The sequence below is a fragment of the Nelusetta ayraudi genome, unplaced genomic scaffold, assembly GCF_046127955.1.
Source record: "Nelusetta ayraudi isolate G7.1 ecotype Tasmania unplaced genomic scaffold, CSIRO-AGI_Nayr_v1 ptg000033l, whole genome shotgun sequence".
Lineage (NCBI taxonomy): Eukaryota > Metazoa > Chordata > Actinopteri > Tetraodontiformes > Monacanthidae > Nelusetta > Nelusetta ayraudi.
In genome coordinates, this window is record NW_027466083.1 from 1201008 (window position 1) to 1219351 (window position 18344).

The 18344-nt window shown below is 44.7% G+C and overlaps 1 protein-coding gene across 6 annotated transcripts in view; it reads right to left on the bottom strand.

Annotated features, from left to right (window-relative positions):
• Positions 1-18344, bottom strand: part of LOC142891718 (neurexin-2-like) — an 86803-nt gene that overhangs the window by 41411 nt on the left and 27048 nt on the right. For 4 of the 6 annotated variants that reach the window (XM_076031454.1, XM_076031456.1, XM_076031452.1 and 1 more), the window contains 6 exons: positions 17446-17472; positions 12974-13093; positions 12499-12880; positions 10564-10754; positions 10276-10449; positions 9241-9360 (listed from right to left, as the gene is read on the bottom strand). In XM_076031454.1, coding sequence (XP_075887569.1) covers positions 9241-9360; positions 10276-10449; positions 10564-10754; positions 12499-12880; positions 12974-13093; positions 17446-17472 — 1014 coding nt within the window. The remainder of the gene's footprint in view (positions 1-9240; positions 9361-10275; positions 10450-10563; positions 10755-12498; positions 12881-12973; positions 13094-17445; positions 17473-18344) is intronic. The other 2 variants (XM_076031457.1, XM_076031455.1) reach the window with 1 other exon arrangement.

Consider the following 18344-nt stretch of genomic DNA (forward strand, 5'->3'; position numbering starts at 1 on the left):
GAAGAAAGGAGCCTTTCAGTTCATAAAACAACAGAGGTGTTTTTCTAATGTGAGAAACTGGAGCTAAAATAAGTCAAAGGAGCCATTATTCCCTCAGGTGCTGGACTTCTTTTCACACCTTTGTAAATGTCAGAAGCTTCCCAGTCATGCCTACAGGACTGAAAAGCTGTAAAACAACAACAACAACAACAACATATATACACACACACACACACACACACACACACACACACACACACACACACACACACACACACACACACACACACACGAGTAGCGAGACACAATTTTTTTACTCTGGCATGGGATTCTAAGGATCGAATCAGTGAAGCTCCTGGTTTGTCACAGCTTTGCCCTTAAAACATTACACAGAGCTCTAACTCGGCAGCGTCGCCGCATGGAGCCGTGCCAGCAGTCTCGGGCTGCACGGATCCTCATGACTCACACAGAACTGGAGATCTCGTGAAGATAATGGCTGATGGGATACACTGTCTCCATGCTGAGCGGAGCCCGCAGAGGCAGGTGGCGGAGACGAGCAGTGGCGCTCGATAAAGATAGAACCTGAGAACATGTCTTGAAAATGACGCAGAGGCCAATCCCTACCCAAATATTAATAATGCAGCGAAAGATAAAATTGCTTTTAGTGTAGCAAAATTTACATCCAGTGGCCAAACCATCCATTGAATATAGTGGCGCACAGGGTCTCCGAACTAACTCCGATGCAGAAGAAATCAATAAAACTGGGACCAAGACGTTGTCATTTTAACAAGGAGACATAACGTTATGGTGATATGGGCTGTGTGTGATGCAATTCACTTCCTGGAAGAAACACACACTGAGGTGTGGCGCCCAGGTAACTTAAATGACTGGGATGGAGGAAAAATATTTCTTACACAGGGGAGTGATTTCATGTCAGGTTTATACTGTAAGCCATCCAATTGCAGCAATCGGAAAGATCACGATTAACATCTGCAAAAGGCCCCAAACTAAAAACTACAGCAAGACATCAGTTTGAAAGAATTTAATCTGCTTGAATAAGACAGACAGACAGACAGACTGACTGACTGACAGACTGACTGACTGGGGAGGGGAGCTTGCCGTGTGTCTGTTGATCCGCAGTAAACAGCAGCATGCATTTATCAACACACTGCAGTGGGGCTGCTGATATCATAGCCATGCTTTGTCCCAATTATTTCATTATTTTTTCAAAAAGACAGATTCCGAAAAACCCCCTCAGACTAAAGAATCAATGAGTTAGGCAGACTCGACCAGACTAGACTGACTTAAGTCCCTCAACGCTGCTCCACCAGGGAAGTGCAGGAGTGGCAGGTAAACAAGTGGGATGATTACTGTGTTTGCTGCTAATATCCCCTTCTCGTCGCCGCTCACAGCGCCCACCACTCGCCAGCCCGCCCGCCAACCGCCGCCCTCATTTAAATACGATAAGGTTGCCTCAGGAATAGCGACTCTCCCTCGCTAGTGGTGTCATTGATCTGGCTGTCACCACCTCCACGGCTTCACAGGGAAGCGTTGCAGACAAACATACGTGATAGTGGTGGGAATTCCGGCTCCTTTCAGAGAACCGGTTCTTCTGGCTCGGCTCACTAAAAAGAGCCAGTGGCTCTTTTTAGTGAGCCGAGTGGATCCTTAGATTTTCTGTTGCTTCTTTTATTTATTAAACGATGTGGTAAAAATAATAATTAATGTTGTAATGATATCAAAAATATTAAATGTGCATTATTTATACACTCAACATGGAACACAGTACTGTATAAATAACACCCACCCTAATACAACTATGTGCACGTGAAAGAACACATCAACCAACGAACATCTAAATAAAAACAAAAAATTTGCAAAACAAACAAAAAGCAGCTTTCAGCTAAAGAAAATAAATCAGTTTAGCCAAGATTGGCATTCAAAAACACTAAATGCCAATGTTGTGTGTCTCTCTGTGTATGTTGTATGGTATTCATTATTCCGTTCATCCCGTTTCTGATATGAGTTTTTTTTTTTTTTTTTTTTTTACATGTCTCTATCACACAAAATCTCTGCTAGAACACTTTCTGAATCGCTGCCAACTCTGCGACTGGATACGGATCAACTCGTTTTCTGGTTTTCTTATGGGATGTACGGCATGACGTCTATTATCTGCGCCTTTTCTCCATCTCTCCATTTCTTCTCTCTGACGCTCAGGGGTGAAGTGCTCAGCGTAGATAGACGGTGACACACATCATGACTAATCTTGTGCCACTTTCGCAAAAAAACAAAAAAACAAAACAATTGGCTCCCCCCAAAAAAACGGCTCTGCCAATCAGGGGCCGGCTCTCTTGGTTCACTTGAAAGCGCCGGCTCTTAGAACCGGTTCGTTCGCGAACGACCCATCACTGATACGTGAGACGTGAGCTGCAGCGCGACGTCTGAGACCGAAAGTCAAGACGGATGTCTTTAATATGTCGGACCTTCAAAAATATGTACACAAGACTTGAGTCTGGCAGAACCGCCTCTCTGGTTTGAAGGACGGTCCAAACCACTGGCTCTGATCTTTTTATGGGCTGGGCCAAGGAACATGACTCATGAGCCTATTTGGTGTTGGTCACTGTGTCTTGAGCACTTGTGTTTTCCCTGCGTCTCGACACCGCAGCGTGAGATTAAGTTGGGAACGTCGATCCTGGATTATCCCCGTGGCCTTTGAGACGCACTCATAATTGAGAGTGACTCCACCTGAAGCGAAGGTCGGTAGAATGAAAATCAAAAAAAAAAAGGGGACTTAAAGGGACTCCAGTTCTGTCACAGTGTTATTAACATGCTGCAATACGAGGCTGTTGGTCTGGATTTTTAAAAAAAACAGAAAAAAGAAAACCACCTTTGATTGTGGATTCTTTTTTTTTTTTTCAATAACCACATTATTTCTCTACGCTTTGACTCGGCTCTTTGCAGGAAATGGAAAAGCGCTGCACTTTTGGTGCAAGTAAAAGGCGATCCACATACAACGCTTGCCCACATGAAACAGGAAAAGAAGAAGGAGGAGGCTGCTGTCTTCTGCCGCGTGACCGCGCTGCGCCTGAAGGCTGGAGCTTCATTTTTACATCACGGCTCTCACAATTCAAAGGAGAACCTCGACGACTTCGTTGGCGGGGGCATTTAGAATCATTCTTTTTTCCTTTTCTACAAGAGCTATTTAAGCGTCAGCAGCGTGGTGGAGAAAAGGGCCGTGTGAGGTGGAAATCCCACACGGTTCAGACGTGTGTGGGGGGGCGTATGTGGATAAACAAGACGGTGAGAGAGAAAGACGCAGCCACGGCGGTGTCTCAGTGGGTTTAAATCTGCGGTTGTTGCTGAAAAAGAAAAGAAATTTGCCGCCACATGAACTCAGAGCCAAAAAAAGCCGAAAAATAATAATGATGATAAAACGCTTAATTCCAAATGTTTTGATCTTCCATCGTTTCAGCTTTCCATTGAACGCCGCCCTTATTGACTCTGAGACTGCAGAATATTCTCATTCAGCTCAAGCGCAAATTTGTGTTTAAATGACTTTGATGATGTCTGGATGGGAGGCAGGAGGCTCGTTATTTGTTCTGACTCGGACTGAAGTATTGGCTTGACCTTTGATGTCAGTCAGCGATGCCATTTACCACCTGTGTGATTGCGAGGCTCCTCCACAATCCCTGCAAATGGTAAACGGAAGCGTGAAATGCTGCGGTGGAATCAACGCGGATGCTATTTTTTCTCTTCCCCCACTTAACTATAATGAATGAATGACACTGCGATAATGAGAAAGATAAACATATCGCAAATGTATCTCGAATGAAAGAGTTGTGCATGTGTCTTTCCAGAGTAAGTGCCTCTTCCAAGGTTTTTCCCCCTTAAATAATTACGTGTATATAGGGATCCGTTCCCAATAAAATATTTGCAGTCACCACCGCCTGGTCAAGGATTTGTAATTCCAAAAGTGCTGCTGATCAAAGTTTATAGTTCAATTATTCAAATAAAAAAACTCTATATCCTTCAAACGGCCGCGTCTCTGGGAAGCAAATATCCAAAATGCAACAGTATGTTGGCGCTGCGAAGGCTTGGCCTTAGGCCGCTATTTTAAATTGAGACTCAGATGACATGATGTATATCAAAAATACCGACAAAAAATAGAAATAAACGAAAATTCTAACACAAAATCCAGCAGTCTGTTTTTTATTTATTTATTTATTTTTAGCAAGACTTGAGAATGAGTGTTGTGCCTCTTGGTATCAGATTGATTCACTGCATAAAGTCATCACTGCATCCATTTATCTTTTATAACGCTGGCATCCTGTCAACACTTTCAAATATTATTCACTTGTTTTTTCACCCTCTGACCAGAATAAGGAAGTGGAAAAATGATCATAAATAACAAAAGGCTTACCCGTACAATCTTAAATCATTCCAACAAACAAATGAAATTATTAGATTAAAAAAAGTGAGAAAGTTAAAAAAAAAAAAGAAAAAAAAAAGCCACAGCACAGCTGTTAGCGCTTTACCTTGTAATTTTCACCCAAAATCAGAACAATAACGACCTCTTTTTTTTTTTATCATGAATATAAAGGACAACGGGATCATTACTCATGGTTACATTTCCTTCATTCAACACAGCGATATTAAACAACAGTTGCAACAAGGGCAGCTCTCTGATCTTACTGCCTCCCAACAGTTTATCCCTGGGACCAGAGAGCGAAGCAGCATTTAACACAGTCATGTACATTCTATCGGTGTGGTCCCAGTCTCGCGACAGGGAGGGATGTAAGAGATAAAGGCTGTGGACAAAGTATTGATTCTCAGGTGAGATGGATCGATACAGCATCAGCTGCACCTTGTTTATGCCTAATGGCCAACCGTGTTGAAGAGAATTACGGCTTTGATTGTGAGCTGAAGTTGGAGTTAAAAGTGTGTTATGTGTGGCAGCAAGTTTGTTTAGCGCCTAAACACTCTCAGTTACAAATGAGTTAAATTCTATTCTCAGCACTGCACTATACAACATACTATGATGATCAATAGGAGGGGATTTCGCCAAAATATATTTAGTTTTAAGTCCCAAATAAAAGTTACGCTTATCACAGAAACATGAGAAGCATGTGGTGATAATCTCTTCATTTCAAACAAAAAGCACGAGTTGACGTTAACTTGTCATGTGACATTTTTCTACGGTGTCATTCTCACTGGATCAGAATGTAAACGGGACGGTGAACAGCACTGTTTGAATTCAACCCGTCCCCCAATCAGACCACCCAACGGCTGATTAATGGATCAGATATTCATTTCATCGTCTTGTAAGACAACAGCGAGTTGTGCGACAAGAACTGAGAGACTGGACGGTTGGTTAGGTGCACTGGGAAGTTCAGGGAAGGTGAAATTCAATTCGGATTACAGTGCATTTACAACACACACCTTGAAATCTCAACTGAGAAGATGGCAAACTTTCTGTGAGATGTGTATGTAAAGAACAAAGCGCAAGGCTCCCAACTGGCACCCAGCGACGCTTCAGTCGCCCTCTGCAGGGCTCTGACAGCGTGATGCCCTCTTTTCAAACAATGGAGCCAAAAAGCACATTTCAATAATGTTTTGCACCCGGACCATATCTGGCAGTTGAGCTGAAACGTCTGTGCAGCAAAATGGAGCTTAACTCTCCGTGACCGCTGCACCAGGAAGGTTAATAATGATTTCTTTGTATTTAAAGTACGAGAAGCTTCCGGGAGAACTGTGAGTCTTTTCATTTTGGACACGATGTAAAGTGTGAGCAGAATGTAGACTAGAGGGGTTTGTTTTTGTTCAATGCCATTGTATTTTTGTTGAAGGTGTTGTGGGATGTGTCTCTGGACGTGTGTGTTATAGGCAGCTTAGTGTGTGATTGGAAGTGAGTGAGTGTGTGTGCGTGGCTGCGAGCGGCCAGCAGAGGCGCTCGCAGCCACCGTGGTGCCCAAGCGGAAAGAAGAAGGTGAAGCAGCGTGCGAGTGAGCGGCTGAGTGCATGAGCGGTAGCGGTAGCGACCAGGGCAGGTAGCGAGAGAGTTACAGTGCACAAAACAATAAACTCCCTTCTCAACTGCAACACGTCCTCCTCCTCTGTGTGTGTGCCACCGCTTCAACCAGTGTGGGGCTCATAGTTTGTTCAAGGGAATTAACCCCGAAGGAAGCACGTTACTTCGGCCCTGGAGATGACGAATCTCCCCTGTGTCTCCCGACCACGGTCCGGAACGAAAGCAGGAACGGTTAACGAAGGCTTTCTTTCCAATCTGAGGCTTCAGATGCAGAATATCACTGTTATAAGAAAAACTGGAAGAATAAAATCTCATCAGCTTGTCCAAAAACAGGCCAAAAGGCTGAGTACTTGAATACTTACTATAAACCGGCACGCTTGTTGACTTAATTGATAAGATGATAAGTTACACGTTTTGCCGCAGATTCCCCCCTCTTCCACCAATTTATTTTTCTTCTACTTGCAAACGCAATTCATCATTTCCCAAACGACACCATGATACTTCAAATCAATGCCCGGCCTTCAGGGAAGTTATCGGATTCCGTACGTTGTGAAAATGTTAATGCGGGTATTAAACCCCTGGTTCAATGTGGAAATCGATGAGCCAAAAAAAATCGCAGGTGATCATACAATATTTAACAGGCCTCCACAGTTACACGGTTTTAAAGTCGAACGGGCCGATCCTTTGGAAATGTGTGCAGCTTATCAAGTCGGTTCAACCAACAGTTTAAAGCCTAATTCTTTCCATTTTCCATTTCTAATATTTTCTAGTATTAATGTATGCGTCTCTAGCCTGTCAATGAACTGCTTCGAAATGTTCGTTTTTGCAACCTTTTTCAGAAAGCATGTGTGAAAACACCGTTCTGGGAATCAGGATCAGCACTTGGTAACGGTTTATGGAAGAAAGCATGATTATTTGCAGGAGGCTATCAACAGAGGGCTAAACGTGCTGTTTTCTGGAGGATTTCTTTTCCTTTCTTTTTTTCTGTCACAATTAATCCCCGAAGTTTAAGATGAGAAGATGGAAGTAAGTGTTTGGAAATGAGGACAATATAAAAATAAGCAACGGTCACTAAATAATGTGGACAATAGCTGGTGGTGTGGAGAGAACCTGAGTCATCCAAACCTGTTTCAGAAAGATGGTTTATCAAACGGAGTCTAGCTCTCAGCTCGCAACTTCACTTACCTTCAGAAGGGAAACTCTGGAGTTTAAAAAGCAAATTCACCGGAGCAACAAACAACAAAAACATGGCAAACCTCTTTGAATTCTTTAAAAAGAAGGTGAGCATGAACACATTTTCAGGAGAAAAGTTGACACAAGCCGCAGTGCAAACAGGGCAAGACTGAAAGTTCTGTGTTCATTCAATATTTAGACCAACTGTACGTTCAATGTTATGTTCAAACTAGAGACAGCGAGGCTCAGGGGTTTCAATCATTTAGGTGTGATCCTGCGGGAGAAAGATGTAGTGGGGAGCAGCTAAAACTGAAGTTGAGGAACACCAGGAAATGCCAGGAGTTAATTCTGTGGATTAATTCTGTGTATGATTTGATTTATCAGCCTTATGTATTCACAGCAGTGGAGCAGTTATGTAAAATGCATCTTGTCAAAACAAACAAACAAAGCAAAGTTGTTCGAGTTAGAGTCGGGCAGATGGCCATTGGCGAGCTCTGCAAATTATTCATCCAATATAAAAACTGGACTTTTGTTTTTGCAGCCTAATTGAAGGAGATAAAGGAGACCAAATAAAATGGGAATGAATTGTTTTTATTTCACTGCTCTGAGTCACAGCGACGGTGCCATAATCTATAAAGTGGCTGTGACATATTGCGTTTCTGTCGGCTCTGCGAGCTGTAGCCTTACTAGCTGTGCACCGCCAGAGTCCCACTTCCCAAATCCTACTGGGGGGATAAACACAACAGAACAAAACAAAAACAAGAAAATTCAGAGCTGCACAAAGAGGCTGCTTGGATGTCGGAGCACGTCCACAAGGTGGTGACGCGGGTGATGTGGGGATGGATGAGGGTAATGCAGATACGAAGGGAATAAATAATAATAGTCACAGGCTCTACGCAACTGCCTGAGTTAAGAGATCTTTATGGATGGGGTCCTTGAGACAAGGACAAGTCTTGTTTGACAGAAAGTAGCCTGAGTTTCACATGGGACACAAAGAGAAACTGAGGTTTTTGAAGTGAAGCTGAGAAACCTCAAGTTGTCATAGTAACTGACGAAGACTTCAAGTTGTTCTCATTTAGAGACACACCGGAGATCTTTGAGTGAACTATGTCCTGGCTCTGAGTAAACTGTGTCTGGGGTTAGATTGAACTGTGTCTGGGGTTAGATTGAACTGTGTCTGGGGTTAGATTGAACTGTGTCTGGGGTTAGATTGAATTGTGTCTGGGGCTTGGGTTAACTGTGTCTGGGGCTTGGGTTAACTGTGTCTGGGGTTAGATTGAACTGTGCCTGGGGTTAGATTGAACTGTGCCTGGGGTTAGATTGAACTGCGTCTGGGGTTAGATTGAACTGTGCCTGGGGTTAGATTGAACTGTGCCTGGGGTTAGATTGAACTGTGTCTGGGGTTAGATTGAACTGTGCCTGGGGTTAGATTGAACTGCGTCTGGGGTTAGATTGAACTGTGCCTGGGGTTAGATTGAACTGTGCCTGGGGTTAGATTGAACTGTGTCTGGGGTTAGATTGAACTGTGTCTGGGGTTAGATTGGGGTTAGATTGAACTGTGTCTGGGGTTAGATTGAACTGTGCCTGGGGTTTGAATGAACTGTGTCTGGGGTTAGATTGAACTGTGTCTGGGGTTGGATTGAACTGTGTCTGGGGTTAGATTGGGGTTAGATTGAACTGTGTCTGGGGTTAGATTGAACTGTGTCTGGGGTTGGATTGAACTGTGTCTGGGGTTAGATTGAACTGTGTCTGGGGTTAGATTGAACTGTGTCTGGGGTTTGAGTTAACTGTGCCTGGGGTTTGAGTTAACTGTGTCTGGGGTTTGAGTTATCGCCCTTTCTGAAACAAATGATGAAGAGTTTCCCTCATTTAATGTTTCCACTGACACAGAAACATTTTGAAGCAATTTTTATTTTTTAAAGGATTTTTTTTTTTTTTTCTTTGAGGTATTTCACTCGCAGGGCACGAGGACAGGGGGTGACGGACAGTTGTAAGGTGTGGTGGATTGTTTAAACAGTGACATTCTCTCTGCAGTCCGGCGTAAATGTGTTTGGACTTACGGTCGCTGCAGAACGGGCCACTGTAGGTGGTCATGGTGCAGTCACAGGAGAAGCCCTCCCACAGCTGCAGACACACTCCCTGGTGATGGCAGGAGTCCTCCGTGCAGGTCGTGCTGGGACCTGCATGGCGCACAACGGTGGGACAAAAGCAGAGTTTTTATTTAGTAAAAAGTGGAAAAAACAACAACAGTGGAAAACAGGGAAAATACACCGTTGCTCATAAAGTCCAATTCAATTTGGCTATCATTTGTTTAATCTGATGAGATGAATTAATGTATTTCAGTATTTTCCCCCCAATTTAATAAGCAACAGTATTTTAGGACCTGTACATTTTAATGCGATTAAAAAGTGTTGAAGGCCAGATATTTTACGCAATAAATAGTTAGTAAGCTCAAAAACTTTTTCTCACCTCGCCAAAGAGATGTTCAGTGAACAGTCTCCATGGTAATAATAAGATATACTGTGCACAGTCCTGCTCCCAGCAGGTGGATCGATAATTTTCTCGTACATTTATTTTTTTACTGCCAGCACACAATCACTTCTTAATTCTCACATCTTCCCACTGATAAGTTGCATTCTTGTAAAAATCAAGGTGGCTTTCTTCACTTGTGCTTCAGATAAGGGTGATGTTTGATTTTTTACAACCGTGTGACCTGGACCCCCTGCGTCTCCCACCAACCATGTCTTGGTTGGTGCAGCTTGATAACTTGTCTTTCAGAACCAGCAAGAAGGTGACCTTGGTTATTAACTCCATTATGAAATGTACTGGTCTGCTCGGCTGAGCGCTTTTAAGGCGAGGTTAGAGCTCGACAATAAGCAGGCAAATAAAGACCGTAACCAATGATGGCGAATCATTTTAATTAAAACACAAAATGTCTTATTTGCCAATTCTGAGATGAACGTTCAAGGACGGTATAACCCAGGTGCCGCTATTAGTTGTCTGCAAGAACATATACATGCAGCCAAAACACCTGAAACCAGAATAAAAGAGCAAACTGGTGGTTCTCTACTTCCTGGTGTGTTTCTGCGCCTCACCTTCGCAGCCGCGCTCCACCTCCCCGACCTTGTGGAGGGCGTCGGCCAGCAGGTCGGGCAGCCTGCCGTTCAAGTCAACCGAAGCCAGGCAGCCCTTGTATCCTTCCCGCGATGCGATCAACCTGGGCAGGCTGCTGTACATGCTCTTCCCGACGCCGCCCACGTACAGCTCACCTGCAGCGTTTTGCGAGCGAACATCCGTAAGTCAGTCAGACAGTCAGTAGGTCAGTAGGTCAGCGGAGGTTCTGCGCCGCTGAGAGTCGCCGAACCATCGACGTGCGGTCTTACCTTTCAGGTCCAGGTTGCGGGCTCCGTTGGCGTGCTGCGTGACGGTGCGCGAGTCGATCTTGAGCACGTGCACGTTGCTGTTGTCGCGGGAGATCACCACGTTGTGCCACTGGTTGTCGTTGAGCGGCTTGTCGGAGTTCCCCTTCATCAGCGACGGGCCGTTGCCCAGGTCGAACACGTAGTGGATGTACCTGCAGGACAGGAGCGGCCATGTTTACAGTCACAACTGTTTCCTGTGAGGAGTCGACAGGTTAAAGTTAAAGCCCCAGTGATTGTCAAGAATTGGGAGAATATATCCTCCAGATCTGACCCATCATCCCCTGAGGGAGCGGTGGGTAGCAGTGGTGGGCAGATGTGGTACTGCGCCTGGGAATCATTGGGTTGGTGATCTAACCCCCCCAATTCCAACCCCGAATACTGAGTGCCAAGCAGGGAGGCAATGGTCTTTGGTATGACCCGGCCGGGGATCGGACCCACAACCTACCAGTCCCAAGGTGGACACTCCATCACTCGACCACTGAGCAGGTGGCGCTGTTTTCCAGCGTGAGGCTTGTCGGATGAACAGCCCCATCAGGGTCGTTTGCAGCAAACCAAAGCGTGAAATGACGGTGGAGATGGTTTTAGTTTGGGCTGCAGTCACTCCTTCGTTAATAAAACCTTTCACTGGATATGATGGGTTGACTGTAAACTATTTGCAACAATTAGTCTTCACACGTCAGAACCTCCATCACTAGTTGCAAGGCGTTATCATTATGTCATCTCAAAACACGAGAAGGTCAGACATCTGACGTGACAGCAAAGGAATGCATTTTCTTTTTCTTTTTTTTTTTTTTTACCTCAGTGTCATTTACATTTAAAGAGGTAATGAAAGCAGCGAACCGGCTAAATTATGTTTTTCTACCACTGCATTTTATTATGTGGCTGGAGTTTTTTTTTTTTTGTTGTTGGTGGAACGCAGCCGAGCAAAGACGGGCTTCATCTTCCAGGATTTATGGCCGCGCGTTCCTGCAGGATTTCCCATCTGTCTCGTTGACCACTGTTGTTAACTGGCTAAAGCGATTAGTATTGGCTGCGCTGTCCGCAGCAGGAGTCAGTGAACGCAGCGCTGCTTCCAACCTGGTGTTCAGAAGCATCTCGGACCCAGCTGACCGTGCGGCGGACGTTTAAATAAATTACGTAAACAAGGCGTGAATTCCTCACGCTCAGATTGGAGCAGCAGGAGGATAACCAAAAACTGAACTGAAGTGTCGACAGCCACTTTTCTGTCTGTGTTTTCATGGCGAGCTTCTGTCGCGGCTCCAGAGCCCAACAAAGCGGCGCTCTGACTAATTGCTTGCTGGGGAAGAAAAGGAAAAAAAAAAAAAAAGGCAGTTGAAGCTTGGACAGTGGAAGACTGCAGTTGTTGCTTTGTCTTTCATTTAGCAGCTTTCTCTCTGCGCTCTCTCTCTTCGTCAGCTAATTTTTATTCATTCATTCATTCATTTATTTATTTATTTGTTGCTCATGATTAATAAAACATTTGGAACGCGTTTGCTGCCAAATGTTTTGTTTTTTGTTTTTTTTCCCAAGAGTGGGTTGGGTGCCGATAACGACGCCGGGCCGGCGCTGTCGTGATGGCAGCATCTGTTTTTGCACTCCTGCGTGCTTTTTCGTCTCCTTTAGACAAAAAATTAATTTCGGATGAGCAAATTATTTTACAGCCACGGATCAAAGTCATGAATCATGATTAGGTAACAGGGGAAGGAAAGGAAAGTGGACTATTCTTGTGCCTTTGCTTTTGCAAGATGGATTTTGATTTAATAAAGCAAAAACAACAACAAAAAAAAAATGATCGTGGAAAGTTGATGTTAATATATATTTACCCGAATTTCATTTTAAAATGACTATTAAAACTTTATAAGGTCTCTTGGCATGTGGTAACAGTTAGGCTCCTACCCTTTGACCAGCTCCACCACAATGAAGTCGCTGCCGTCCCCGGAGTTGTACAGGATCAGGCCGTCGGGACTAGTGGTCTTGAACTGTAAGAACAGGTGCATGGAGGCGTAGGCCTGCAGCGTGGAGAAGGCCAGGTAGCTGGCCTGGGTCAGGAAAGTCACGGGGTTGGCCACGATGTGCCTCATGCCGAAGCGAGCGTTCAGCTCGCAGAAGGATATGTCTCCGTTCTTGCACTGGTCCAGATAGAGCATCCCATTGACGGAGAGCGCTTGCAGATGGCCGATGAAGTTGGAAGGCACTACCGAGATGAAACGCCGCTCTGTCATGATCCCCGTCTCGATGTTATTGAACTCGAGCCGGGTGTGGGCGCCGCTCATGTGGCCTGGAGGGGGAAAACAAGAAAGAAAAAAAAAAGGGAAGATTTGCAAATTCCTCTCATTCTCTGGGACGAGCGCGGCTCCTTCTTGCTCATTACCTTCCACGGTGGCGTTGTCCACAGACAGCAGCAGATTCTTCCCTCGCCGCTGCACCCTCACAGTGTGCCACTCATTGTCATTCAGCTTATCACCTGCCAGGAGGATCTCCGGTCCCTTGCCTATAGGAGGAGGGAAAGGCATCCAGTGACAATCTCGCCGCCCAATATGGGACTCGGCAAACACGACTCTGCCCGCTCAGGGCACGTACATTTATTCACTTACAGAATCACTCACACATATTAGCATTTCTGGAGAAGTCATGACTTTTTTCATTTCAAAGGAATCGCTGAAGAAGCCAACGTGTGGAATTATTCTGTGTCAAACCAGCACGAGGCCAGTCTGCCTGCTCCGTGGGCCAGTTTCGCCCGTGGCTACGGAGGGGACATCACATGTGCGTTGTAAAGCCGACGCACCGCCTTAAGATTCAAACATTTCTGCACCACACTCTGCCTTTTATTTCTTTCTTTCTTTCTTTTTTTTTTTTTACCCCCTCCCCCCACCAGTTTCAAAATAGGTCACTGTGAAGAAGGCGCGGCTGCAGCAGCACCGTCATTCCGAATCAGGGCCTATGCAACAGGCCGACATGGCAGTTCAAAGGAGTTCTGACACCGCTTGGGAAACTAATTGGCCGTGCCTTCCTAAGCTGACTGCGCCTTTAGGGGTTTGTCTGTCTAATTGAGCTCAGGGTGCAGGAGAATTGCAGGGGACGTAGAGAGGGCAGTAAATGGGGAAAACATCAACTGGTTTCCGAACACTTGGCTGTTTTATCCCAGGGGAAATAATAGCGCGACTAGAGAGAGAGAGAGAGAGATTGTGTCCGCGGCTGCATATCAAGCGGCCTTCACGCCGCGAGACGTCGGCGTCCACCTGCTGGATATCGGCCGCGCGCTCCAGACAGATCGATCAAGCCCGCTCTCCCTCTCCCCTTCCCTCTCCCCCCTCTCTCTCTTTTGATGGTTTCACTCACTAATGAAAGAAATACCAAAGCGCCCGCTGGAATTATGTCCATCATAAAGGCAGCGGTGTTTACCTTGTAAATCTCTACGGTGAAGCACTGAGGGTGCGGGGCAGATCTGCTGTAATAAAAGATGAGATAGCGCTGCCTCGTGACAACTATTAATCTTGCGCGCGCCTCTCAAAGGAAGGCGCCTCCGCCGCCGCGTCTGAGCTCAAGCGTCCCGATAAAAAAAAAAAAAAAAGAGAGACAAACTGTCCGGTGTTGGGTGGCGATAAGGCCTCTGTGCTCCCCGACGGCCTGATTTTGAAGGACGCACGCTGTTAATCTGACGCACTCGTCTGTTTACAAGCGGCGGCGGCGATGCGCAGGTCAAACAGAAGGAATGACTGTCGAGGTTCTGACGGCCGAGTCGCTCGCAAAAGAAAAATAAATAAATGGCAGCGCACAAGTGGGTGAGTCAGCGATGCTCGGGTTGCACAAAGGTAAACGTGTTCAAATGCAGCGATGAAATAAGCAGGAACGAACAACGCTACCAACTGGAGTCCGTAGAGAGACATTAGCAAGAAACCACTGGAGAGCTCACAGTGGTGTTTGAGAAAGGATGGAGAGCGCGTGCACTCTATGGATTTGTTTGCAATGATCTTTCACAAAAGGTTGCAAGTGCACCCGAAGAAACCTTTCATTTTATTAGAATTTTAAATGATGTGTGGGTCCAATAAGTGACTCAAAGGACAGATTCGAGCAGGCAGTAGCTGTGCCTCACTGCTGGGAATAATAAATAGGTTTATGGCCTTTGATTTGAAGTGCGGGTCAGTGACCGAGGATGGAAAAGACATTTGAAAGCAACAACTGCGCTCTGTGTTTCATTTGGTGGATTGTGATGTGGCTGGAGGAGCTGACTGGAGGAGCTGACTAAAGCGGAGCAGCGCGAGACGAGTCCAGAGTCAAAGCGAGAATCTGACCCCGAACGCCTTGGAACGTGGCCTCGTGTGAGGGGGGAGGTTGTACGAGGCTTCCACGCCACGTTAGAAGCTCCGCTTTGTCCAGCCTGATCCGCTGTTAAAATTGAATTGAATTAATATATATATATATTTTCCCCCCAACAAGGGCAACTTCAAAGGCAACGGGGAGGTTATGGGGGCCGGCATCATGTGCCGAGACTTTGAACACGCGGGGCGCGCGCGTTAATCAAAGCTTTTTATGGTAATTTGGTAATTTTGTCAAACAAACGGCTGATTTCCAAAGCGTGCAGCGAGACCATTATTCCCAAGATTCCGGGGAATTAATCAGGAGCGCTGCAGCAACATTTGTTCTCGCAACTGTTGCCCTCCCACTGACAGCTTTCAAGCAGCTGCTGTAAATGGGCCGCCGCCTCTTTGATCCCCGCAGAAAGGAGACGCGGCACGTTTCCCACATCCCTCACCTGAGAGGGACCGCGTGTTCATCCAGTAATCCAGCTGGAAGCCAATCTCTTGGAGCAATGGCCAGAGGGGGAAAAAAAACAACAACAACAAAAAACACATTCAATGTCTCCCACTGAGTCTTTGGCGCTGACTCCAAATGATGACGGTGTGAATAATTTAGGCGGGGGATCCTCACTATTGGAAAAATTGGCACCATTCGTTTTGGAATCCATTTGCAAGGCAGCGATCACTGCACGCCGAGCGGTGAGCTCCTCAGCAGCACAGTGGACAAACACTGTCAACGATCATAAAGGCGATCAAATGTGCGCGCAGTGCGCTCGCTGCGCGATGCGAGAATGCCATCTGCTGGCCGATCGGGCAACTTCCAGGGCAGATGTTTGCAAAGATAAAGTCTCCTCGCTGTAACGAGCCATTGTAAAAATGAGCTTTCTTCCATTTCCAAAGTTATTACCTTGTTTGTTTTACTTTGTTTTGACTTACAACTGCTATTGAAATATATGGACTCATATATAGAAGTGCCTCGCAATTTTCAGACACACTCACTCACACATTACTCACCTGGATGAGAGAAAAACAAGGCAATCCATTGACATTAATAAGCCGTGGCACTTACGGCCCTCCTTCGGCTTTACAGCCATTCATACATCACTGCAGATCAACAGATTGACTCGCGACAATACTTTGGTGGGAATGTTAAAACGTGTTTATGGGAGCAACCGTTGCGATGGATCAATTTCACCCTAACAGCAGCTATTGTGGAGGCTAAAAATATGACGAGGCTGCTGTCTGAGTCATCTAGAAATTGAACATCAATAACGCTTTTATTTTCATAAGGATAAATCACTGGTGAGGGGAGGGAACAGCTTCTCCATGAGCATCTCTGTGCTCCCTCTGTATTGGCTGATTTGTATCATCAGCGTGGCTCTCACCTCCCTGCTGCCAATTGCTTTTCATCTGTTCAGCCTGCACCAAAACCTGCTGCCCGTCTCTCACTATCAGAGGAGGAGAAACAATCAGCAGCGCGAGATGGAAATGGAACATGGAGCTCCGAAACCTGAAACCTTCCTTTAACAAAATTACAGGATTTTTTTTTTTTTTTTTTTTCCCCAGATGCAAAGCAAGATGTGCGTCCTATGGTATGTCCATTCTGGTCCATCCTGCTATTTTCAGGTATTCTTGCTCACATTAAAAAAAATAAATAAATAAAAATAAAAAAATAGAAATCAATACCAATATATTTGATTGAATTGCTGTCAGAATGTTCCTAACACTGATCGATGATGATGTCATTGTTTGATTTGACTTTTATCGGCATCTTATACATGTGCCACGGAACAAAGCAACATATCAAACCCATAATGACTAATGAGATTGAGAACATAATTACAGTGTAAGGCATTTTCATTAGGAACTGATGGAGACTTCATCAGTGGGGAAATTAGCTGCAACAAACTCTAATCTCTCTAACGTGTTTAAGCGGGGAAACAAAGGGATGCGGTTCTCTGTGAGAGCCGGCAGTATTGTCACACAATCATCTATTGATCAGATATTGCGTTAAGCTCTGAGTTTGTCCCGGCCGCGCCACTGTCTGCTAATTACCCGGTGAACAAATCCCCCCCCCCTCCCTGACTGGGAGCCGCTTTGCTCGCCGCAGATAATTGCTGATTGTGCGCGCACTCTCTCCCCAATTATGAGCCGCGTGCGACAATTAGCCAGAAGAACACGACTGATTGGCTCGTTGGCACGAGGGCAGCTCGACTGTACGTCACAATTGGCTTAAATTCGATCACAACATTCTTGTGTGGCAATAATCAGCAAAAATATGCAATCCACAGTGTTGCGAAAATGTGGTTTACACGAGAGTCGCGCAAAGAAATTAAGATCCAATTACATCACAGCAAAAAAACAAAACAAAACAAAACAAAAAAACAAAACAAACGAAAACACTGCAGTCGATGATGATTGAATTTGGAGTTTCGGAAGTTGGAGTCCCAAAAAATAAAGTGAGCAGGCGGCACAGGATTATACCACAGTCTACTGCGTGTGCTCATAACCAGAATACAGTAAATAGAACATAGGAGACACTTACTGAGATTACAGTCTATCCTGATACAATCTGGTGAGAGAGAGAGTGAGATGGTGAGATTAAAAGAAAAAAGGGGAACAGCACAGAAAGAGGAGAATATTTCACATCCTTCAAGGTACATTCTGCAGACATTAGTCAGTGCTTTAACAGAGCCCACTATCCGGGGACAGCCGGGAGAGTCTAAACCGCCACTTTCCCCCTGTGGTGGACATGACGCAAGAAAAAAATAAATAAATAAAAAATAAAATAAAGAGTGACTGTGGAAACCTCAGCATGTGTCTGGGCACTGCTGCTGCTACAACAGAGCAGATCAAAGCTGGGATCAATATTAGTTTTATTGACCATAAAAGTACAAGAGCACCACTGGCACACACTCATAGAAATCTATATATGAATTGGTTTTGTCTGCATTGGCTCTTAAATTGGGCGCCATGGAGTTACTCTGACTGGCTTTTGTTCGGCACTCCAGCACCGGAAATGTCAGATATGATAAAGGCTGAAACTTTTGTCTGAATAATAATATTGATAATAGAAAAACAAAACAAAAAGAAAAGAAAATCTTAAAGCCTGACAAGCAAAGGAACACATGTGGCTGTTAAAATGAGTTGTCTTGAATCCATTTCCAGACAGATTTGACATCATGCTTGTAAAAGTGTTATATATATATGTATATATATATATATATATATATATATATATATATATATATATATATATATACATATATATATATATATATATATACATATATATATACATATATATATACATATATATATACATATATATATATATATATATATATATATATATATATATATATATATATATATATGTACTCAATTCTAATATCAAAGGGGATTATACATTGTGCATACAGGGGCATATCGAGCGTCTGCTGC